Source organism: Vidua macroura, chromosome 3 (genome assembly GCF_024509145.1).
Source record: "Vidua macroura isolate BioBank_ID:100142 chromosome 3, ASM2450914v1, whole genome shotgun sequence".
Lineage (NCBI taxonomy): Eukaryota > Metazoa > Chordata > Aves > Passeriformes > Viduidae > Vidua > Vidua macroura.
The window spans coordinates 25099410-25125712 of NC_071573.1; the positions used below are offsets into that span (position 1 = coordinate 25099410).

Consider the following 26303-nt stretch of genomic DNA (forward strand, 5'->3'; position numbering starts at 1 on the left):
AAAACTCATCAGAATCCCACACAAGTGCAGGGAAGGGAGGAAATCACATCTCCAGTGATGCCACGAAGGAGAAACAATCTGCAGATTTGTCCCCACAGAACCAAAAGTTGAAATACTTCAGATACTAATTTCCTACAAACATCAAAGAGTATTTCTAACTGCTTTAAAAAACCCAACCAAACAAAACCAAAGTCCAACCAAACAAAACCAAAATTCTAAAAAATCAGAAACTGTCTCACCTAGAAGAGGATGATTTTCACGAAGTAAATTATCTAGCAAGACAAAGATGTTGTTCTCCCAGTCCTGCTGTGCAAGCCCAGACTAAAATTTTAAACAGTAATACTCAATATAAGACACTTTCAGCAAGACAGTAACACCTCATATGTTTTACAGACTAATAGCTGTACTACCACACAATTTATTTGCTTTTAGGTGGTATGTAGTAGACAATTATCCTCCCTTTAGCTTACACCACATTTTTTTCACACCTGGAAAAGCATCTATACATTGGTAAAACTCAGCATGACCAGAAGGTAGGTAAGCATATATATAGGACTTTTCTACATCATCACCTAAATTATGCACCTCTCAAGTCTTCCTTACTACTAGCTTTTAATTTGCAATTAACATGCCTTTTGTAACCATTAACATGCCTTCTGTAACCTTCTGCCAAATGAAAAATTGGAGTCATCAGACTGTAATGTTGTACTAAACAAATATATTTGCACTAGCAGTTCAAATTAGATAAATCAAAATTTATCAGGTTTTATCCTCTTGATCTTGTGATATATCTGCATATGCAATGCTTATTTCTGTAGAAATTAACTTTTATTCTTGAGAAATATGAATTTTTAACACACACTGAGATGCAAACTACAACTTTGCTTGCAGTCATACCAACTCATACAGCTCTTGTAAAAGGATGACACCAGAGAGTGAGATTCTCCAAAGCACCAGAGGATTCAATACAGACAAAAATCACTGAAAAAAGTTAATGGATTTTGTTAATTTCCCCTTTGCCTGTATTTCTACCCAGCTTCCCTTCTGGTTTTCAGGGCTTTTTTTAATGGAATCAAGCTGCTGGCAGTAATGAGAAATCTATAAAATATGGAGAGGTCTCATTGTCTAAAAAGGAAACACTTTCATGTAATGCTAATGGATACTCCCATATGCTGTAGTGATACTTGAATGATATTTTACTCCATAATGCTGTTGGCACAAGGCAGCAGATTTTATACTAGTGGCAGTTCACTTCAAGAAATCTTTAAGGTCTCTTACACTATCAGTACTACATCCTTTCTATATTCTTGGGATGGGGGGAAGTTATCTTTCTGAATCATTGAAATAGAATCAACTGGTAAACCTGACCAGCTGTTGGGAATGGTACAGCCAAGTCTGCATGAAAATATTTGGGTGAATATGGGTTAAAGGGTGTTCCTTAAGCAGATCTTAGCTCTCAATTCAGGGAATTCCACTGGAATATCCAGGCCCAGCCATTCCTCATGAGCACTAGTGCCTACCCTGCTCCAACCAGCCAGAATGCCAAGTGACATTCCTGGCACCTGGGAATTGTACAGGTGATGCGTATGTCAACCAAAGCCTCAATGAACACAAGCAACCTTCTTCAGATCTTAATACCCAGGGAGATAAACCACCTCATCTTACACTCAGATTAACACAATAGGCAAACAGAGTGTGATTTATATCAGGCACATCAATTCAGCCAGATCTGCAAAAACTGCTTAACATGCAGAATTCATGCTAGAAATACCTAAAAAGTGTCTACCTTCTATGGTGATCAGTAAGCAGAAATTCCAGCTGATAGTGAACTTTTCTTTCAAAAGAGCTTACATGTCCCCGTGCTAGTCTTATATCATGAGTCCCCACCCCCCCAAAAAAACAAACAAACAAACAAACAAACAAAAACAACAACAAAAAAAAAAATTTAAAAAGCAAAAAAAAAAACCCCAAACAAATCTATGATGGATTACAGCTGCCTTTCCCTCTTTAAAAGCTGCTTCTGCTTAGCAGCTCAACTAAACAAACTGGAAACAGTTGTGAATGAAGCAGCACATAAAGATAAACAGCTTAACATGGTCAAAACTTACCAACAGACCATCTGAGGGGATACACACTGTGAACAGGTGCTTTTATTTTGGCTTCTAAACCTTACCCACTCAGTGATCCCAATGTAGAAGCAAAGTACAAAACATTTGCTTTTTTCAGTGTTTTCCAAAATCCTGTGCCACTGTTTGCTTATAGGATTTGAGGTTCTCATGGTTGGTTGCACCACTCCTTATCCAGTTACAAAAAAGGAGCAGGAAATAATCCCATTCATCTTAGCATTCTGCACACAGTGTAACCCTACTTGACAACTCTTCCTCGCATCCTTTCCTTTATTCATAGCAACAAGCTTTTTTAAACTGGGAATGGAAATGGACATGATCAGGAGGTTCAGAAACCCTTTTCTAATCAGCCAGTGATGAGAAATCTGAATAAAGAAAATAAAATTCAGTTTCATTAGCACACTGGAATTAACAGAGCAAGCTGTGAAAACTTCACTGCTCATTTGCAGTGTAAATTGGGGACTGTCACAACTGACAAATTGACATTTTCACTCCACAACATGACTTGAAGTTCTAAGCAGAACTGCTTTAAGCATAGCCTGTTGTTTAGGAAATTACAAAAAGGTAATGGAGTGATGAAAAGCTGCAAACCTGGCAATTTGTTTTAACGCAACTATTTTCAGGTTTTGAAGAAAAAAAGAAAGATAAAAGCTCAAAAAGTGCAAGTACATCAAACTGCAAAAATGGTCCATCTTCCTTCTTTCTTGGCAAGACCCAGCAATAAATAGACACCATACCAAAACAAAATTGTCAGTGCTGCCTAGCAGGAAGCTTATCAAAGACATTTAAAAGGCTTCTTTTATGAAAACCTAATTTTAATGAAGTCACATCAGTGTAGAAGACCATTCCAGGTGGTCAGAAAAAATATTCCAGAAACTCAGTGTTACAAGCAAAGAAAGTAGTTAGCAGAGCTCTGAATCTAAATTTTAAAAGAATAAAAATGTGTAAAAAGAAAGATCAGGCTAAAAACTATACGAAATGTCACTGATGCTGCCACCTTCCCTAAAGAGACAGCATCCCTTCATACCATCCAGTGCCAAATTTCTTGTCCAGAATTCAGAACTTACCAGATAAAAAAACTCCCTTGTACATTCACACAACTAAGAGGCTACATCACCTTAACCTATTCTACTATAACTGATAACTTAAAGTAACAAGATCACCAGAAATATCAGACCCTGAATATGGCCCACAGAATATGCAAGTGATTGCAATTTACCACGCAAGTGCTTGCACATCAAATTCCTGTGTATCAAACCAGAGCAGGTAGAAAAGAAGAAAAAAAAATTCACTTCTCTGCATAATTAAAGCTGTGTATTATTCCATAAACTTGCACTTTTTCAATTTCAGGGCTACACTTGGCAATGTTGAGTATTTCCTTAGTCCCAATCATTTTGGTCAGTGAGGCTCAATTTGTTTTCTGTGATTTGCTCATTCAATTTAATTCAATTTTTCTGATCTACAAACCCTCAATGTCTCTAACTGAGCTCTTAATCTAATATAATTTCCTTTCAGCTCTTCAGCTTCATCCTTTCTCCACCACTGTCCCAGGTTCCCTAGCTCTCAACAGTCTTATCCTAATTATTGCTCCTGTATCTTGTACTGTCCACGTATTATATCTTTGGCATTCAAGTCAGATAAGCCCTCTTTCCCACTGTCTGAGCAAATGCAGGAGAAAATTGAGGGCATAGTGGTATTACACTTTCAACTCACTCTTCCCGGGAGAAATAATTACCAAGGAAATTTTCTTTAGTCACTACTGCCCTGGGAGAGAGTATGCTGAGTTCAGATGAAATATTTGGAGGATTGTGTTGCCAAATCCTAACAGGTCTCTCCAGAGCACAATGGAAGCACTGTTTGTCACCAGCCAATCTGGGTCAAATTCAGACACTTGTTCAAAAGTACAACAAAAGAAGCAAAGGAAATAAATTAGAATGGAGCAAAGAGAGACTAAAAACCTAATTTAGTTCCAACAACTATTAAGGACAGCAGCACAGGGATGGGAAGGCAAGCACAACACTAACCTGGAGGAAAGAATGAGTTCTGAAGAGATCTCAGGGGGACTTTTTTTAAACCTAAAAATTCTTTCTGTTGACATCTTATCAGATGAGATATACATGTTTAACACACTTTGAGAGTCAATGTGACTCTCAGGAGAGCAGCCGGAGTTTTCAATGGAGTCCTCTGCAGAGCAAGAGATGGAAGGAGCGTTTCTACTTCATTCCCCAGTGACCTCTGTAGCATGTCTCTTACTACCACATTTTCACAGACCATAAATTTTAACCACTTTTTTTTCTGCATTGGTCTGCAGCTGGTCTTATCAGCTGGTTATACTCAGCTTTGCCACACACAGACTCCTGCAAGAAGCTCTATGAAGTCTGGACCTGTGCAGCCAGGCTATCAGTAGAGGCTGAGATCCTCGATCTTGCTTTGATGAAGATTATTTCTAGTAGAGGAGAGGAGCCCTGAAAGAAACAGGTCCTTGGAAGCCCTATACTCCAATGTCCACTGAGAGTTAAGTTCATTTAAGTAATGGACACAAATGCAGATTTAATTACTGATATGATGAAGAAAAGTCACATATCGGAATATTTTTCAGGCAAATGTATTTTATGTTTTTTTTTAATTTCAGGAGTTTTTCTCCAATTGCCTCCTCAATCACCTCAGCATTTGCACTTCACTTTCTTTTGCTTGCTTCTTCTCTCTTGCCTTACAAATACATAAACAGAAATTTAAGTATTTAAACTCTGATAAGCTGCAATCTTGTAAAATGAAGCTTTTATGTTCATCCTCAAAATCCTTGTTTCTCCTTTGGTGGCACAAACATATAAAAAATAATATGTTCTAAGATAAGCATGTGATATTTCTTCCTTTTCTGAACTAGGAGAAGTTTTTCAATGTCATTTGCATATTTTTAGCTTTATGATTATCTGACATAATAGGTAACACATCTCATTATGAACAATATTTGCCTTTTTGTAACGTCAAAAGTGTTTTGTATATTTTAGTTGTCAGCACATTATTCTGTTACCTTGTATTTCAAAAATGCAGTGGAATGGTGCCAGAAGGGACAGTTTTAGCAGCAGGATTTTATTATTGTTTCAAATCAACAAGCAATGTAATAAGACTTTCTAAAATACCCTGACTTCACAAGCAAACCTTTTGTCCAGCCAGTGGGAAAATGACAGAAGGAATGATTCCTTAAAGTGAAATTTCATTAGAAACTAAATAGCTAAATGCAGCTTTAAAAATGACAAATTTCTTGTCAAAACCATAAATCTATTTTTCAGTATTTTAGCTGCTTGCTATTCACATCTGTTCCTTAAAATGCAAATATTTATACATTTTTCTTCTATTTTTCTATTTTTTGTGGGGTTTGTTTGTTTGTTTGTTTGTTTTTGCATTCACATTCCTCGCACACTTTAATAACGGTTGCTACACCTTTGGACCCCAAAACACCAGATTCCCAAAACACCCCAGAACCCCAGATTCCCCATCTTCATGAACCTAAATTAAAGACATTAGTCATGAATAAACTTCTCAAGAGGTTCAGTTTCCATTGAACACCAGGTGTTGGGTTCAAAAATCAAGGGCTGGTGGCAACAAAAGTGGAAACGGACAAGAAGAAATGATGTGTCCTTTACTTTTGTAAGTAAATTTGTGATTTACTTACTTAAAAGTAATTTGTGTCCATTACTTAAATGAACTTGGTGGACATTGAAGTATAGGGCTTCCGAGGACCTTTTTGGATTTGTTGGACCCAGTTTTTAGCAAGTGTTGGATTTGGACATCAATGGGGCTGTGTTGCATCCTCGAGTGCTAAGGCATTAAAGGAGCTCTGTTAGAAAGGACGCACTCCAACAAACCACAGCTACCAGCAAGGCTGCTGGCACTGCCACCATGCTCTCAACTGCCATCCAAGACACTCCATCTTCCAGGAGGCTGAATAAACTCTCTTCCCTTATGTCTACCTTGCAGTGCTTGAAAAAATCATGACAGACTGTCTGGAGTAAGAGTGGAAATTCTTTTAGATGAAGATCCGAAGTAGGCTAGTAGAGGTTCTCGGGATGCAGTTTCGTGTATTAGAGAGGACACTACATTTTTTATGTGCTGAGACACCAGACATTTGGGAAAACAACTTGCTGAGCTCAAGGCCTTGGCATGTCTTCTTTGTTTTTTCATTTTACTAGACACGGGTCTCAAGCTTCAAAATGACTGCTTTTTTTACCCTGCTGCCAATATAAAACTTTCCCCACCCCTAAAACATAAATCTGGGGGAAATTGGGGTGTGTACAGGTTGTATTTGTAAGCCCATTTCTGAGTTCAGCTACCTATTGAAGGAAATAAACCAGAGGTTACAAACCATGCACAGTGCCAGCAATGAACTCGCAGAATAAAAAGAGAGGGAAAAAAAAAAAAAAAAAGGCATAAAGGTCATTTTCCCTTCTTCCTTAGCACTATCTCCAGCTTTATGATTAAGTTACCATTTTTCTTGCTTTTCTCCTCAACCTTCTTTTTAATTTTCTTTGGTCATGTGGTCTTGGAGCAGGACTGACTGGATAATGACATTTTCAGGTTCTTTTGAGGTTTGCAGGTTCTTTTGTAAAGAGGTTCTTTTGTACTTTGCAGCATGCATAGTATCCCAGGGAACAATGCAACAATATTTTTCATAGATAATTTCATATTCCCATTTCCCTCTGTTACCCTTTTCCCTCTAAGAGACTGTCTGAAACCATTCCATATGCACAGACTAATAATCATGCAATTTCACATCTCTTTGTTGAGACGAGGTATATTTGTTCTGGAAATATATTCACAAGCAAGAACACCTAACTAAGCCAGCCAAAGATATAACCCTTCCTGAAACGAGTTCTGTGCTGCAGCACAGTAGTAAATGCAAAGCTAAAACCAACAACCTGCTCTAAAGAAAGCCTTGTGAAACTGTTTGATTATGACTCTCAATTAAATCCACTTTTTAGAAAAGATCTAGTAGCAGTATCACATCATATTCTATTCCAACTGATTTTTCTAATTTTATATTAGGCACTGTAACATTTACTGAGTTGCATGAAGGATTATAACAGATTTCAAAAAATGTTACATAAATACTAAGCCACGTTTTCTGAAGTGCTGCCTCTGTTTCTGTGAGCTGGCTTTGGAACTCTATAGACATAATGGCACCAGAAGAGTGCCTTTCAGAAACCTACAGGAGATCCAGAAGATGCTTCTAGTCTGCTCCAGCAGCCACCAAAACAGATAGCCAATATTTTTCATGTCACTGTTACTACTGGGATACAAGAAGAACAGTAACTGCAAAACAGTTATTTATTGCTTAGGCAGATGCTAAAGGCTTTATTTATTATCCTCTCCCCAGAAACCAAATATTTGTGGGATGCAAGTGCTACTGCCAGTAAGGAAAGGCTTTGCTTTCATTAAAGGAAGGTTTGAGAAATTCTATTCATAGACTACTGGTTCCAATTGAATGTCTTAGATTCTTACATATCATCAGGAAGAGTGTGGGCTAAGTGATATGGTAAAATTATAGTAATAAGTGGTTTGGAAAACTACAAAATCTGCAGCAACACTGGAAAGCTATCATTGTCTCTAAATGTTAGTAATCCCTTTTCTCATCTGCAAATACTTCTTAAGGTATACAGACTAAAGGATGTAATATTTACAAATTTTATTCATATTTATTGAACCGCATTTACAAATTATTTCTGTAAAGTTATTCTATTAATTTACACAGTCCTGTCTTTGTCCAGAGAGAATATCTGTAGTATTTGTCTGAAACCTACGGCAGCTCTCTGGAGATGCTCATAAACCACATTTTGACTCTCTTGAGAAATCAAGTTATTATTACTGTATGCCCTCTAGCTGGAAGGAATGCCTTCATCTTCAAAAAGTTACTCATATACTCATAGGTACTGTTCTGAACACAAAATCACTTGCTGGCACGTAATTACACAAAGATTAAGGGAAAGGACACCCAGCTGTTCTGCTCACCACCATTTTCCCAGGTACTTTACTTTTCCAAGTGCTTTTCACCACAGCACCACCTTCTGTCACACCACAAGCCCTGTGAGCCATGGTTCACAGCATTAAGACAACGCCAACCACACTACAGCTTCCATATAATCTTGCTTCCCTTGGATCCTGAGAAAAGCTGAGAAGTGCAACTGGCTGGGAGCTTCCCACCAGAAAGGGTCCATGATGAAAGAAACCTAGCCACTCCAAAGCCAAAATATTTTATGGAAGACCTTTATCCCCCATTTTTTTTCTCAGGCTGCTATCACAAACCTTGAAACAAATATTTACTGCTGCCCAGTCTGACCTGCTTCTGACAACTCTGGTTTGCAGAAACAACCTGAAATATTAATTTTCAAATGTATTTCCTATTGAGTTATCTTGCCTCTTGGGAGCAGTGGATCAGAGGCCTGGATGCCTTTGCAGATCCCTGCTCTCTGCTAAGCTGGACTTACACATGGCTTGGTAGAATCAGGTCAGTAAATTAAATCAAAAAACATTTTGATTTAGAAAAGTCTTAGTACTACTTTGAAAAAGAGACAGTGAGACAAAATGCTCCACTGCTTTAAAATAATTTTTGAAGTTTTAATTCCTTAAACACTTTTCATATGTTAACTTTTATCCTTATTAGGAAGTGAAACAACTATTATGCATTTTCTATAGGACCAGGGATGCTTACAACATAAAGTTTAGTGCTGCCCAAAGAGGATAACATAAGACTGATCACAACTCTGTCCTTTCAAAGGTCTTGCTTTTTTTGGTTATAATCTTTAATTTTAATTTGATTTTTCAATACTTTTTCAATACTTGGTTTTTATCACCATGAGGAGGTGTTACTATAAAATCAGTAAGTTTGCTGCAAATCAAGGAGGTAAGAATTTCTCTGTTTTCACCAAACTTCTGTTTCAGTTACTCTAGATGTAGAAAAATATCACATAGGCACAATATTCATATTCAAAATATTAATAAATGTCAACATGTTTATACTTAAACACACAAAAAATATGGTACTTATGCATTTCTACATAAAGAAAAAAGGTCCAGACAACACTTGAAAAGAACATCCCCTTCCACCACATATGCATATAAATATTATGTAGTGATAATTATTGCAAATATGCTACAATTCCTTATATATTACTCTCATTTTTTTCTCATTATTTTGTCTTCAAATTTCCATCTATCTTTGTGAATGCCCTTTTTGAGCTATGAGTTACATTGAATTTTTTAACTCCATACCATGTCTACAATATTGTAGTCAAAAGGAAGAAACTGAAATACCAAACACTGTTTCTTTTTACACTTGCTCAGAGGGACAGTGACTCTTTCAGAATTTAGATAAAATTACAATACTGGATGGGAGAACACAGGCTTTTAATTCCATACCTCTCAGTCATGGTTTAATGCACATGTGCTTTAAATCATGCCCTAGTTAACACTTGTGACTGTACAGCTGACCAAATTTTCCCCAGAAAATATTTCCACAACCTCTTCCATTTACTTGAGAGAAATGTACAGCAACATTTTTTTCCTACAGAAAAATCACTCAGGTAGGGCTCCTTTACAGACAGCTATTATTTCTGCCCCTGCAGCTAGAAAATAACTCTCTACTTAAAACAGAATATTTGGAAGATTTACCATTAACAAATATATGCACACACTGGAAATCAAGAGTTTCAGCTCATTGACTATAAAAAAGATAATAAGCTGTGTCCTACCTATGGTGGTAATAACAGTGCCAGCAAAGAAGAAGGAACTTCCCAAGTCCCAGTGACTGATCTGAGCAGATGTGTTTCCTAAAGGTATGATTCCTGCATTTATTGCTGCCACTACTTGCTGCAAGTTTAAAAAGATTTTGTCAATATTCATGAAACAATTGTATTCATATATGTCTATATTACACAGTAAATTGATTAATTCATTTGCTTGATCCAAGCACTAAACCCGAAAAGGATCTGTGTTGCTTTGCTCGAGCTTTATCATTCCATCAGGCTACAATTTATTCTTCAGCAACCACTCCAGGCAATTCAGAAGAGCTGTAAAGTCCAGACCATTGGAGAAAATGCAAAATCTGTGATATTACTATCTTAGTTACAAGGCAAACACAATTATTTTTACTGCTGCAACTATTTGGTGAAGAAAAACATGCATTAGACAAAATTTATAATGAGAGTTTCCCACAATGTTCCTGTGTTGTGTTAGGCAAGCAAATGGACTTCTTAAAAACAGTCATTTTAGAACACCAAGAAAAAAAAAAAATGCCCATGCATTGTTCTGCATCAAATTAACTCCAAAGAAAGAAAACACTTCTTTAAAACAGACAGTTCAATAATTAAAGCAATTACACATACAATTATAAAACTTTCACTATTGCAGCAAAAATTCAGTCAAATATCAAACATTAATCTCTATACAACTATATACTTTAGAAATGTTCTTGAAAAATTCAGTTCTATCAAATAAAACAACAAGCTTGCCACTAGTGACATCTTCATTGTCTCAAGAAATAGGAAACTTTTCTTCTTTCAGCAGTATCAACTACTGTAAATTCTTATTACAAAACATGTTACTGTTTTGTTATATCACAATTGTAGATATATACTAGTGTTTGAGTTAAAGAAAAAGTATTTTTAAACTTGTGATAAATATTTTTTAAAATATAATTTTCATTTAATTCTCAAACTTTAAAACCAGATTTATTTCTAATTATGATACTTGTGATAATTGGTGTCTAACAAAAGAAAATCAGAGAAAGCCATACCATAAAGTGAAAGTGAGCATTTCAACTGACTAGTAGGTCCTGCTTGGCCAGATGTACAACAATAATTAGGTACATAAATATATTCAGCAATAGGACAGACCAGAACCACCTTGCCTTTGGGCAGTCTGTTGCAGAGGAACAGTGTTGTACAGTAGTAATAATTTTTTCAGTCCCAAAATACACTGATTATTTGTAAATTAAAACATTTCTGTCACTAAACTGTCCCTGCAGAAGTCACTTGATCTGTGCAGAGATTATGAAGTAACAATGCGGGATTAACTAGGACATCTATTTTTTTTATGGGACTTAAATCCAACATGAAATCCAGCTTAAATCCAACATTTCCAGTTTGCCATTTTCAAAGCTCAGATGCACAAAAGTTACCATTGTGAAGTCCACTGCTGCACCTCTGCAGCCACAGGGACCTTGCTGCCAAACCTAAACGATTTCCACCATCCAGGATCATCAACAAAAAGCCAGCTGGGGTATCTTTACACAAACTTTTAATTTATTTTTTTTTAATTTGGGTTTTTAAAAAAAAAAAACAGAAAGGCAGACACCAAAGAAGTGGAATTTTCAATCCTACTGAGGAAGGAGAAAGGATGGGGAAAGTGAGGGGGAAGAGAGTTTAATTTTTCTTTGTGTTGGAAGGATAAATATTCTATATTAGTACATGATGTACAGCTTGGCAGGAGCAAATATAGCAGCACTGATACTGACAGGTGTTTCCATCCATGCAGGAAGGGACACACCAGACTAAGAGGCTTGTGAAAACCATCCATTGAATTGATTTTATAATTTACACAGTACAGCTATTCCTTTGATTTACAAGGAAGTGCAAATCAGTGTGCTGTATTATACAGGGCCCACTGAGTGCTTTTACATTTCAGGGGACTAAAACTGCCATCACAAGTCTTGCTATCTGCACATGGGAACACACTCTCCAGTGAGGACGTTATATGATATAGCACTGGATCAATGTAATTTTTTGAACCATTCTTGTTTCATGACAGTTTTTTGCACTGGATGAAGGTGCTACCCAAAGCAATGCACCTGTTTAGACAGTCTAGCAAGACCAAGTTTTATACAAAATGGATTTGTAAAATCCAGGGCTTTTATCATCACTGCACATTTTTGAAGTCATATGTACCTCAAGGCCTTTTATACGAAAGGTGTTCCAACCTAAACTGCTCAACGATCCACTACAGCTATGCATTTCCTGACTTCATCTACCACACCTACATTTTTCCTGGAAAAGAAAAATACAGATTAACCCAAAACTGCCCAAGGCACAACAGATGGCTACAAAAGACAATTAGCCGCTATTATTATGTCTCTGATTTTATCCAACTGCTAAGCAGGAAAATAATCAGGGCTGCTTTCAGAGATGCTTCCTTTTTGTACAGCCTCCTAAGTTCTGACTACATACACTTTAAGGGACTTTCTGAGTAGGAGGCTGCATCTGCATCGTGGTGTTCAGATTGGCTTGGGTGAATTGCTTTGCCATTTATTTATCTAATTACTTTTGGAGCTCACTTGTATTTTGGGAGCCAAGTTGTTCTGTGGCAGTAAGATCTTCAAATTACTTGTGGATCATTTAAAGCATATTTCCCTTTTGAGAGTTTGTATGTACTTCAAAATAATTTTTTAAGTTCTTATGTTATGAGGAACACTTGAATATCAATTTCTGATTTGTCTCCTTCAAGAAATTAATGATCTTACAGACCACTCAGCTTCCTCTTTCTTTCCAAACTGAAGACTCTTTCTTATTAAATAATATATTCACCTATATAAACAAATCTGTTGTATTGCACATATAAGTGTTTTTTAAATAAGTTGGTTGGGGGGTTTTTTGGGTTTTTTTGTTTTTGTTTTTGTTTTTTTTTTTACTGCCAGTATTTCTCATTGATTTTCTTTGTACATTTACTGATTCACATTTGTAAATTTGTTGACTGTTTTAAGCAGTTTTAGTCATAAAGGGCCAGATGATGCCATCATCATCACTGGGCTGTTGTTTCCAAACACACAATGTTATGCTTTCTTCTGGGCTGTGACCATGTCTGGGAGAAGCTAGACTAGATAAAGCTGCTGCATTTCATTCCTTCAGAGTCATCTGTAAGAGTCTTCCTGACTAACAAGGGTGACAGGTGGGTAAGGTTACTGGTTTACTGAGGTCAACTGTCTCATAAAATCTTTGAATGTTGCCTGCAGATTTTTCTGGAAGGATGACTGCATTTTCAATTCTTTGGATCAGAGGATGACTTTTCTTCTTAGTCTGGTCAGCAATCATAAGATCATCATCTAAGACTATTCCCAAGAAAAATTTAAGAAGAAAATAATATATTGCATAACTCCTTGTACATTTCAGGGCAATAATTTCAGGGTAGTATCTTCGTGACATGTCCACCACACAAACTTACATGGAGGATGGGATGTTAACACTTCTCTAGCCCTGAATAAAAACCCAGGCTCCACTAACTTCACTAAGGGCCAGGATCTCAGCCTTAGCCTTCAAATAACAGGCTTATTACTTGCTGTCAGAGCTGTCTGCTACCTTAATTCATGGTCTTTCAGCCTATTTTTGACTGATGCCTTACTACTACTAACTACTACTGCAAACTTCATTTGTCATGAGTTTGACTTCCTTCCTTCCGCAACTTCCGCAACCTCCGCAACTTCCTTCCGCAACTTCCTTCCTCCCTCCCTCCCTCCCTCCCTCCCTCCCTTCCTCCATCCCTCCCTTCCTTCCTCCCTCCCTCCCCTCCCTCCCTAAGTTCTTCCTGTCACTTGAGACCTTTGATTTATCCTAACTCAAACAATAGTGACAGTAACTGTGCATTTTTAATCTAAAAGCAGAATAATGAAAACTCTATAATCTGTACAGTCATCCTACGCTGCAGCCTTTAAACACTTTGTGTGATTTTAACATGGGAACTTCCTGATTTATAAAAATTATTTTCCATTATAAAAGTTAACTGACTTCATCAGTGGTAATTTTTCTAGTATTTTATTCCATATACAAAAGAAATTGTTTTAAAAATCAGTTTTGTTTCAACACTACAGAATCTGTCAGCATTAGAACAGGGATGTGGACAGATTAAATTTTTAAATTATGCAGACTATTTCACTGGCCTTACCTTATTCCAGAGTCTTTGTCTAGTACTTGTTTCAAATGAGATGACTGAGGACTGAGCAGAGGGTGGGTCACCCAGCACATGGTACCCAATCAAGGCCTCTACGCAGAATGATTTTAAAAATAATAATATATAAGTTACACTTACAGTAATATGTTTTTCTTCTTTAATTATCTTTATAATGGTGAAAAAACAGGCCTTTTTTTGATAGTGAAGATAATTGAGATAAAATTTTGGCACATTTAAAAATTTTAGAAAATTCCCATTTTTTGAGTTAGGTGAATTCTTAGGCTGCCTCTGTACTGTATCTTAGGATAAGCATGAAGTGTGTCTGATATCAAGTCCTCACTTGCACTACACCTACACATCCCAACTAGTTGGCTTTGCAGCCACATTTGGGAACAAGCTTTAGTAGAGCATCAGAGAAAAGAGGCAGAGATAATTGAGCCCAGAGTGGACAGGCTAGGCATGACCAGAGCTCCAAAAGCACATAAGCATTGCTTTCACACCACACAATTTTTTGCTTGAAATCAGAATGCTGGGAAAAGGAGCATTAGAACATAAATCACATTTTAATTCAATGTCAGTATTTCATTTCCTATATAATTTAGAAACCATTTCTGGTAAATACATTGTGCAGTTTTGTGTTATTCCTGTGTTCATGCAGGCATTCCTCTGTAGAGGCCATGCTGAACTTTGCTTTGCAGATTAAGACATAGGATACTGTGACTTTTCTTCTGTAAAAACAAGAGATAAAACAGTCTTTTGAACAGCACAGTCATTTTATGAGAACAGAAGACAATTCTAGGTCAGGGATTTCATCTTCTGGTGCTCTGACCCTTCAAGGAGTCAATGGCATTGACTGACAAAAGGCAGCCTGCTGGCCAGAGAGCTACATCCACTAAGTGGGTCTGCAGGGACACAGGAAAATAAGGAGAGTTTATAAAGTAAGAAGGCTGGCCTCTGGTAGTCAGCTGTTGTCTCACGTGGAAATCAGGCAGAAATAAGTATGTGTCAAACCAGTCACTCCAATGCTCATCTCCTTGTTCCACACCAGGCTCTGAATACATGTTTTTCTACCATCTTCCAGTCACTTCACTTCTATGAAATGATGTAACACAACAGTTCATTATTCTCAGCTCTTCTACTGAAAGATTAAAATAGAAGCACCTCAAATTATGCTTCTGGTAAGATCCAGAGCGTGCTTTCTTTCGTTACCTAGCTTGTCAGGAGTTAGTTTGTGCTCCCTGGCAGTCACTTGGCAAGTGATGTCAAAAAGTTAGATGTGCCTCAAAGTTTCTGAATCCAGGCTGTTTCTCAGCCTGGATTTCTTCCTACACTTCTATAGTTCTGCTGCCATTTGACAAGGGCACTCTCCCTTTACAGTATAAAGATACATCTCCTATGGCCAGCTACTGCACAAGTCCTGTGTTTTTATTTCAGCTTTGGTTTACAGGGAATGGAAATCCTAGTTCTCAGTTCAAAGGCACACCAGGATGCTTTTAACACTTAACAAACAACTCTCCAGCCTCAAAACACATGGGTTTGGGCCTTGATGTTGAAAGAGATTGCAATAATATTTGTATTATAATTCTGTGACTCCTTGTTTTTCTTTTTAGTTTGTATAACATATGAGTGTGTTCTACACTGGAGACTAGTACCCCACATGCTGAAGAACTGGAGGATTCTTTTCACCCTTTCACAGCTACTTAAACTAAAAACATGCAGAAACATAACAACATTTCTATTTCTAAATATGTATTACAAGCCCCATGGGTTTCTATGTGTATAAATTCTCTGTGTTTACATACACATATATATGCATGTATATACACATGCACGTTCAGGGAAGAAGGCTTTTCTTTGCTCCTTGAGGTTACAGACTGGAAGAATTATGCAAACAGCTGTTCTGCAGAACTGACTTACTAATGAGTCATATCTGCCACCCTTTCTAAGACAAAAGCTGGCATTCAGATGCAATCAGGCTAAGCTAAGTTCTAGGTCCATAAAACTGTTCATCTGAAGGAAATGTAATCTTTACAGGTCTCAACACCGGAAGCAGCAATAAAAGTTTGAAACCAATCTGTTTGAATAGAGAAGTGACAAGGTCAGTTAGAATTTATTTGTCATTCTCCCCCCAAATAATGTTCATGAGGTATAAATACTTATTTTAAAAATCCTTTTGGTTTAACCTCTGTGTAGAAAATGACTACAGAAATGGGAACTGTCCTGTCCCTGGAGGAAATGCTCCTAGGCAAGAGAAAGTTTGGCAAAAAAATCCCTCCTTCCAGGAGCTGAGTACAGAACCAGAAGAGGGAGAACAGCAGGAGCCCACACAGTCCAGGGGCTGCTGCAACCCACCCACACCCAACCACAGCAGGTGGGTGTCTGTGTGAAGCACAAGTGTGGGTGAGGGTGTGGTCAAAAGTCTTTCACAGAGATCTTTAATAAATATTTCTCTGATCTGGAGATTCAGGTAGAACTGGAGGGGGGCAGGTTGTGGAAGGAGATAACAGCATTTGAACATTTTTTTTTTTCTGACAGAGTGAAGCAGAAAGGAGACACAGACACAGCAAGAGAAAAAGAGACAAGGGATGTTACTGTACAAGTGAGGACTGCCAGGACACTTAGAGCTAAGAGTACATGAAGCCCAGGTGCTCTGATTGATGGGCAGGCATCTTACCAAGGACAGACACATGCACAGGCCAACAACTCAAACTACAGCTCCTGTGCTTTGTGTTTCAACTGCTTTGAAAGTCCTTCTTTCATTTCTTCTTTCATTGCTTTGAAAACATCAACAGGCAGCTCTACTACTGATATTTGACTGATATTTGACTGGTATTTACAATTTGTCATAAGCTTCATAACTGAAATGCAGATGGCACATTAAAACAACTGATGCAATCGTGTTTTGGATCCTCAGATAAATAAAATAGAATACGGCCTCAATTTCTTCTATGCTGGTCTATCAGTCTTTTCAAGGCTTTAAGTTTTACAGAGCATAAATACTGCTCTCAGGCTAGGATCCTGACATGGCATAGTTTCTGCTTTCTTTTGGAGTCTGGAAGGAATTGCAAAAGGAGAGACTAAGAATATTTAGGGTTTAAACTGGTACATTCAAACTACCTCAAAAATCCTGCTTCAAGTACCTGTAAGCTACAGCTCACAGGCCTGAAAATGTCTACAAATGCTGTGATTCAAAGAATTAATAAAATTTGTTTAAGCTTAATAGGTTTAGTTAATAAATTTTAAGCTTGTCTAAATAAATGTTGTATTTGTCTGAAAACAAGATCTTTGCATCTCTTGGATAATCTCTCTTTATAATCTCTTGGAGGGAAAGGATTTACACTTTTTTATTTTAACAGTTTTCTACATAATCGGGGCTCAAGGAGCTTATATGATTGAAATTAAATATATTCCTAAAAAACTGCTTTCAGGCAAAAATAATTTTCTTGTGGCTACAATGCAAATTGTAAAGAAGCCTGTGAAAGAGACAAAATCAGTTACTGATGGAGGTGCAACTTAATGTAGTTACCTACCTTCAACTATAAAAATGAAAACACAGCAAATGCATACTTTAAAGTAAAATATTTTTACAAGAAATTAATCACAGCAGAAGCCATGATGACTTTCTGGTGATGCCAGTTTGAAGAAAGAAACACTGCTCCCATGTCATTCATAATTATGTCAGGCTTCCCTCAAGAGAGAGATAAAGAGGGAAAAAAAGCATTTATCCTCAAGGGAAATTAAAAAAAAAAAATCTCCATTTTGGTCTCATTCATAATCTAAGCAATGAATGGAAAGAAAAGGGGCAATGCAGCTGACACAAATGTGAGATGAAAACAGGAATGGCACACAACTCTGGATCCCTGCACGGAGAGCTGCTCTCCCTACATTAGCCAAAAGCCTGCACAGAACCCAAGGAGATCAACTTGTGGGATCCACGTCAGTTCAGCTAATCCTAGTGGCTCATTAATTCTTTTGGTTTGTTCCTTTACTTTAAATGCAAGCACATTTTTGTGGGCATTCAGTTTTCAGAAGAAGCCACATACCGTGAAAGGGGGCTGGATTTAAAACTACAAAAGTATTACTGCTGAGACACCTTGGTGTAGCACCCTGCAAACTTGTTCAGATTTCAAAATGAAGGCATCATAAGACAAGAATTACCACACATAACACTTGGAACACATTAAAAGATTGTGTTTTTTAGTGTAAGACTATTTTTTCCACTTGTTAGGGTTTCAGAATAAATATATTTGAAGGATCTTTCTCAAGGAACAGGAAATTAACTATGTTCTATTATTAACTTATGTTCCATTGTATCTTTACTTGAAAACACTTTATTAATTTTCAGAATTAACTCACTAAAATAACTATAATAATTCACACCAGCTTGCTGGGATATTTTAGATATTTAAAATAATATAAGTAAATTTTTTCTTATATCTCTTTTTTGTATGCAAAAATAATCCATTGAACAACTTGCTTGGATATTAAAAGGAATTTTTTTTTCCATTTTGGTTTAAAAAGGTCAACATGAACAAACAACTGCTGAGCAATATATAATTAGGTGGTATTTAAATAAAAAGTTCCTCTCTTTTTTTTTTTCTAATCATCTTTTTCCTTGGCAGGGAGACAAACAGTTGCTTCTAATTGCCAAGACATCCCACAACACAAAATATTGGCCACATCCCTACATCTTAGGAACAGCATGAGTTCTGGGCAAGGAGAAAGCAAATTCACTGTTTCTTCATGCACCTTATTTCCTCCATAGGATCTTTGGGATCCTCTAGAGGTAATGAGGTGTATAAAACAACAGTAATGACAATTTCATGACATTGCTGAATATCAAATTCAGCCAGGCTCACCTGTTCCCAGAGACAACCCCAGGAGATGCCATGAAGGAAGACACAAGTATCTCGTGGCTGCACAGCACTGCATGAGGACATGAGTGCCACCTGAACATCAGCAGTGTAACCTAAGGTCTCTTTACATTTGCTACCATTCACAGGTGCATAAATGTAGCAGGAAATTTTTCCAAGTTCTTGGCAATACATTTTGTGCATCTGAGTTTGGAGGATGTCTCTAACATTTTAAATGCTTAGTGGCAAGCTTGCTATAGGAAACAGTCAACAAACTAAAAAAAAAAAAAAATAGAATTAGATTGAAATAATTAGATACAAGAGCTCCAGTTAGAGAATTATTTCATTCTTTAATGCTTATTGTTATTTGTGTGTATAGCTGGATTACTCCCAGGTTTCTATCAGCTTCTATCAACAAAAAGCTCAGTGGAGAGAGAAAAATTGTTGGACGCAAGACATAAAAAAATCCTTAGTGTAAATGAAGATCAGGTTTATATACTTTGTCACACATTCATTAAATCCACACAGTCTGAACTACATTTACTCTTTTATTCTGTCACCTGACAATTATTTTACATTGCATGGCAGAGCCAAGTTGAGAGCAGGCACAGACAGAGTGTATGATGAATTGTATGGTGTTCTTCTCCAAAAGAAGGAATACTAGGAAAGAACCTGGTCACATTCCTTTCTGCAGCTTTATAATGTATTAGATATCACAAATAACCTTTACCTAATCAATGTTTTCTCATCTATTACCAAATGAGATCCTTGCGAGACCTTCCAACTGAAACTTTTTAAAAGTAAAGTTTAACATCAGACCATGCACAGCTTGCTGCTCTGTTGTATTCTCATTACTCACCCAGGTAGTGTTTGTACTTTTACAAGCCTCCCTCCTGGGGTATTTCTCTAGTTGCAAATTTAGATATACCACCACTGAGTGCTGTGCACTGCCCACCTCAGCACCACTGGGGACAGCATCCAGTGATCCACTTAATGCTGTTGTTAATGCTGGCTTCAGGCAACAGCAAAAGGAGTTGAAATTGCCTGGAAAAACTGGTCTCTTGGGTGTACAGATATGCTCTGCATGACTTGTGCACATTTTTAATATGGTACTAAAGGGAAGTGCTCACAAAATATCAAATTATGTACCTGGATACACCTCTCAGGGTCATGCACTGCTGTTGTTCATTTCAGATATATTCTGTGACAGTGAGGCAACAAGTAACTGATGAGCTTTAGACTGAAAGATTTGCAATACTGGACCATGGAAGTCAGAGACAGAAGAAGTCATGAAGACCATGTCTTTTTTTTTTTGTCAGCACAGGAACAATGCTGCTGGACTGGGCTGAAAAGTTATGAGGAAAACACAGGTCCTTTTTCTGAGGCAGCTGAATTTACCTCACTGCCATCCTCAAATCACCCTGTTCCATTACCTTTGCACATTTCCTAGGCTGCATAGCAGCTCTCTGTTGCCCCATATTTTACATCTATATAAAATATATGATGTCTGTAAAAGTATAATTCTCACCTAGTACACCCAGAGGAGCCACGCAATCAATGTGACAATACAAAGTTTCAGTAATTCAAAACCCAGGGAATAAACCTGTGCCTGCTGAAGAGTTGGCAACAGTATATATTGTTGTACCAGGACAGGTTCTGGGGATTGGTGAGATAAAATAAGGACAGAGAAGACAGGAAGGGAAAAATCCCTATCCTGTATGTATCTATAGAAACACACAACACTGTTATAAACAGCTTTGTGACAAAAGGAAGGTTTTAGCCAAGGTGCTGGAAACTCCATGGCTCCTGGGTGCTGGAAACTGGAGTGTCATTCCACTTCTGCTTTTTTTTTTTTTCAGCTGAATTTGTTCTCTCCAACTAGTCTCTCTGATGTGCTCACCTGAATAAGCTACCACATATTGTACTGCCTGTGGACAGTCTTCAGGTAGTCAAGCCTGCTTCAGGGTAAGGATCAAACTACAGAGCAGAAGTTTGTGAAGACTGGAAAAGCCTGGTATGGCAAGCACCTTGAGCAATGACTAGCATGAAAGAGCCAAAACAGTATCTGGATTCCCAGAACATGAAGTTCAAAAAGAAAATTACAATGAATTTTATTATAGTTTGACTCAAGGTAAACACTTGAGTAAAGAAGACCTTACAGTCTGTAAGCTCTGTAATTTTCTTCACACAAACTAATCATTCCAGCTCCTTTCTACTCTAGTACATATTAATTTTCGGTTTTATAGCTTTCAGTGAATTCTTAAATAACATTTACTTTTTCCTTGCACGCACTATTTATTTTTATTCACACAGACATCCAACAAAAACTGAAGAAATTCTGCGTTATATTGTAATAGCAGTCAGACATAATCCCAGGAAGACAAAATGTATTTCACTAATTTAGTTTTTGTGGCAAAGTGGCAACGAGGGAAAAAATATGACCCCAGTGAGTAAGATAGTAGCCTAGACCTGAAAAAATGAATTTGAGACTCTCTTTTACCATTGCTTTTCCATTTTCCTTTGGGAAAGCAGAATTTCCCAACCCTTAATGTCATTGACTTGATGTCATTGACTAACACTTACTCTGCATAAAGCAAGGCACCCAAACAGGCTCCCTGTGCCCCAGCTCTGCTCCTGTGAAAGGAGTGCAACGGTACATTCCTACCTCTACATTGTGGTGCTCATTACAGAGAAGCAGAAGGGATCAAGGGCAAATTAAGTTTTCCATTTACCCCAACAGCAAGCAGAGCTTTCCACAATTCTCTCTCATTCATCTGCTGTGGGAGGCTGTGTCACCTCCCCATGCTTCACACGCCTGTGTTTTTCTGGTTGTGGCAAGATCATTAGTGGAGATGGAAGCTAATGCTGATATGGTTATCTGTTCTCTGATGGTTGTACTGAAACTCATTTATTTTACACAAAACATCAAATGGGCGTTGAATGCTGATGAAGTGGTTTTTTATTATTAATCTGTGCTTCTGGGCAGAGAATCATAAATGCTAAAACATCTAAGTACTCTGAGCAAACTTCAACAGTTTTTGCCTTAAGGTCTATCTCACAGATGATGTAAGATAATATTGCTTCAAAATTTCTTTTTTTATCTTCACAAGTACAGTATCTGACCTAAAAATTTCATAGGAGGATATTTATAGTAGCTACAAGAGTTATTTTTCATCAGAATGTGCTTGTATATTTCTCTGAAAGATTATCTCACATTTTGCTGGTCAAACCACTGGAACACAGTTATTACACAGCATCTAAATCACTATCGGCAGCATCTCCTCAGGCATGCCTGCCTGGACTCGTGGAGAGAGGAACTGTCTGACAGGCATTTTAAGGGTAGCAGTTTTGGAATATGTTTTAGCAACAAGGCAGGGGAGAAATCACAAAATACAAGACATTTTCCCAGCTTACCTTTAAAATTCAGAAGTAGTGTACCATAAAAATAACTCAGCACATCAGAACTCTATATTTAAAACTGAAAAAAGAAAACATATCCATGCTGATGCTCAAGGCAGATAGGTCTAGAGAGGTAAAATCACCTTCTAAATTCCCAGCTATATTTGCTGACTAAAAACACTTCCAGATTTTTATTTTCTGCCCCTGCATCTGGCATGCTCCAGAGTTCCTTCTTGCCATAGTCTGGGTACCCAACACCCTCTCCTGCTCTCCCTGTCCCATCTTGGGCTCTGCAGACCGAGACAGCCCCATGGCCACTGTTAAGGAAGGAATCAATCCTTGCCAACTCTTGACTGTTCACTCGAGTCTCCCATTTCATTGTCCCATGCCCAGAACTGAAGTGACTTGGCAGCCCTCTGCTATTCCCTCCAGTGCCACCGGATATTCATAAGGACATGGGATTTAAGTTGGAAGGGGATTTATAAGGCTCCGGATCTAGTTCTGTGCTACTGTAAATAAATATCTCCCATGGTTCTGAGGCAGGTGACCTGCAAGGGTAAAGTCATGTTAGTAGGAACACACCAGTGTAATCATTTGTGGATGTGCCTTTAAGAAGCAGAGAAAATTGAGATTTAAGATCAAAGTAGGAAGTCCACAGTGCTTTCCTGTACTTAAAGCAAAATCAATATAAAGAAACATACAGCTGGAAGGAACGCTAGCTTGATAAAATCACAGTAAATTAGGAGTCCTTTAAGGCAATGGATGGTGTAGCTTCTTCCTCAGAATTAGGCACTTCAAATATTGACGGAACTTATAAAGCACAATCAATATACCAATTCCTTTGTGAACTATTAATTATATATATTGCTGATGAATAATCATTTAATTAGCATAATGGGAGGCTTCAGTGAAAAGGCCCTCTACCAAGCATACTGGACCTAAAAATAGCAATAGCTTTTCAACCATGACGCTTTGCATGAAAATGCAAATGCTCAGCTTCTGGTCTTAACACTTGTTACATCGCTCAGCCATTACAGAGCTCTGCTTATAAAGGTTTTGCCCCTTATCACTGCAGTGCTGCCATATATCATTTGTTCCTCTAAGGCAAGGTGATGAGGGGTTTGGTATGGATTACCTGAATCAGTTCATCAAGCTCTGATGCATTCACACAGGAATGCTGAGATACAAACGTCTGCTTCTGAATCACAATAGTGGTTCTCTGGGAGGTCTCATGAGGCTGCTCCAGGGCTTTAAATACTGTTGCTCCAATTATTAAATACACGACTACCACCAGAAAAATTGTTGAGACTGTCTTCCATTTCATAACATTAATGGCCGAATCACTTTCCTCCCTTGAAGCAAGCACGGTAGGCTTGGTGGAAAATGATAATCTTGGTTTGGAGTTCTGAGTGGCCGATTTGGGATCCAGCAAGTCAGGTGCCGCCACTGGCAAAAATAGAAAAAGAAAGTTAATGTTTACAGTGCCACTCAGATTTTGCTAATTAAACTTCTTGCCAAGGGATTACATGAATTATGTTGCTTCTAAATGGAATTCCTAAACTGCTTAATCTTTCTCTTAATCCAATGACACCTTACAACATATCTGTTGCTCTGAGTAGTAGTGTCCATGCATAAGCACATTTGCAATGTTTTCTGTGTCTGTCCCCATATGATATTGAATCATTTCCAAAAGCAGATTTCCCCTACATCCTTGCATTTCATTAAATTACTCTAAGCTAGTATTTTGCTGCAGAGATTCTTTATGTCCACTGTTCTCTCAAGCACTTCTAAGCAGCTTTTCAGCTGTGTTCTACCTCAGCGTTACAGAAGTATCAGGAAAATACAAAACCTCATCTCTTTCACCTATTTTGTCCTATGCTCCAACAAATGCTCTCGGAGAACAGTTATGTGATCATTCCTAAACTCCCCAGACACAACCGTAAAAATAAGACATTGCTCATCATACTGGTCTTAACAGGCTAATTGTTTATTGATTACACCTTTCAGAAAACAGTGGTACAACACATGTGTGCTTACTGGAAGAGTCATGCATTTGTTAGAGCAGGTATTTCTATTTACAGCTACAAAAACCCCACCGGGTTAGGAAAAGAGTGGCTGGGTGTGTTAATCAAGTACTTGGATAACTCATGTGACTACCAGTAACTACATGGGCACTAAAAAAAATCCTCCACATCAAGTGCAGATAAAGGTCTCCTGCGGGAAGATGGTCATGGCAGTGACCACACAAGCTATATTTAAATTGTTTTGAATAACCAGTACGTTTTAAATGGCCAAGACAGCTCTTCCAGCTGCTGGTGGGAAAAGCTCAGATCTAAATGCAGAGGAAAGTCTCCCACAGGACGGCGGAGATGGGATGTGTCCCTGCAGGGAAGGCGGTGGTACTTGGCAGTCACCGCCTGGGAACCCGCCGGGCTCCGGCACACGCCGCTGCTCCGGGAGAAGGGGTCGGGGGAAGAGTGGCAGCCCCAGCCCGGGCTGAGCGAGACCCGGGGCACCTCTTACAGCCCGCGGGGTGGGCGCCGGGCACTCCACGCGCGCCGCGGTCGCGCCTCCCACAGCTCCGGCCCCCGCCCCACGGACACCGGCGGGTCTGGGACAGCCCCCCCGTCCCGCACCTTGGCGAGAGGGGATCCCCTTTCCCGCCGCCGCCTTCTCTCCCGTGGCAGCCCCCGAGTCCTTCCGATCCCCCAGGGCCGGTGCCGGGAACCGCTCTCAGCGCGGCCGGGGCCGCCGAGCCCGCCCGGAGCAGCGCCGACCCGCCGTGGCCGCCGGCGGCGAACAAAGGAGCGGGCACCGGGCACCGCCGCTCCGCCGCCGCCCCCTCCCCACGGCCGGTGCAATGCGCCGGGGGACGCCCGCCGCCCCCGCGAGGTGCAGCCCCGGTAGCCCCCGGGAAGCTGCCGCCAGCTGGGATGCTCCGCCGCGGGGAGCGGCGCGGGGGCGAGGCGGCCGGCGGCGGAGCCGGGGCGCGGCGCGAGCGGGGCCGGGAAGGGAGGGGAAAGGAGCCAGGCAGGGTACAAAGGAGCCCCGGGCCGCCGCGGCGAGCATCCCGGTGTCCCGTGAGGGGGAAGCAGGGGCGCATGCAGCATCCGCAGGGCTGGGAGCGGGGAGGCACGCCATTGTGCTCGTACTCACTTCTTATTTACCGACCCGGTGCCCTCTCCTCGCTCCACGGGCAGGCATTTTTCTATGCTTGGATAGATACAGTTAGAGCAAATTTAAAAAAAAAAAAAAAAAAAAATTAAAAAAAAAAAAAAAAAGGAAAAGAAAAGAAAGGCAGGAGCAGACCGAGAGGAAGAGGCTGATGGATGGGTCTGGAGGAGAGGGAGCGGCAGGGGCGGGCGGGCTGGCAGCGCGGATCCCGCTGGCTCTCCCCGGCCCCGCGGCGTGCGAGGTGCCTCACGTCGCGCATCGCGCATCGCACATCGCGGCGCTCCCGTGTGTGTGAGTGCGTGCGAGTGTGTGTCCGTGTGTGTGTGAGTGCCCGTGTGTGTGTGTGCGTGTCCGTGCGCGCTCCGCTGCGGAGCAGCCCGAGCCCGGCGGTGCCTTTTGTGGGGCGGCGAGCAGCCGCACCGCTGCTTGCCCCCCCCGCCCTTCCGCGCCCCCTTCCGCGCCCCCCGCCGGCGGGGGGGCAGCCGCTCTGCGCCGCTCCCGGCCCGCCGGCGGTGCGCGCCCCTCCGCGCAGGCTGCCCGGCTGGGTGGCCGGCAGATGCTGCAAGGGCGCCGGGGGAAGATGGAAGGGGAGCCGGGGGGAGGCAGAGCGGTACCTGCGGAGAGCAAGGTCTCGCCTGGAAACAAGCGAGGAGAGAGGAGGGAGAGAGGGAGGAGGAGGAGGCACCGGCCAACCCCGCCGGCGAGGGTGGACCTGCCGGCGGTTCCCGCTCCGGCCCCACACCCTGCCTCCTTGCCAGAGTCTCTCCGTGAACTTTTGAACTGTCCAAAATGTCACCGAATTACCAGGAGAGAGGGGACA

The 26303-nt window shown here is 39.8% G+C and overlaps 1 protein-coding gene across 1 annotated transcript in view; it reads right to left on the reverse strand.

Moving 5' to 3' along the window:
• KCNK2 (potassium two pore domain channel subfamily K member 2) overlaps positions 1-25766 on the reverse strand; it is a 77014-nt gene extending 51248 nt beyond the window's left edge. The window contains exons 1-3 of the mRNA XM_053974147.1: positions 25466-25766; positions 23445-23755; positions 9872-9989 (exon numbers count right to left, since the gene is read on the reverse strand). Of these exons, the coding sequence (XP_053830122.1) occupies positions 9872-9989; positions 23445-23755; position 25466 (430 nt within the window). The 5' untranslated portion in view covers positions 25467-25766. The remainder of the gene's footprint in view (positions 1-9871; positions 9990-23444; positions 23756-25465) is intronic.
• Between the last annotated feature and the right edge of the window lie 537 nt (positions 25767-26303).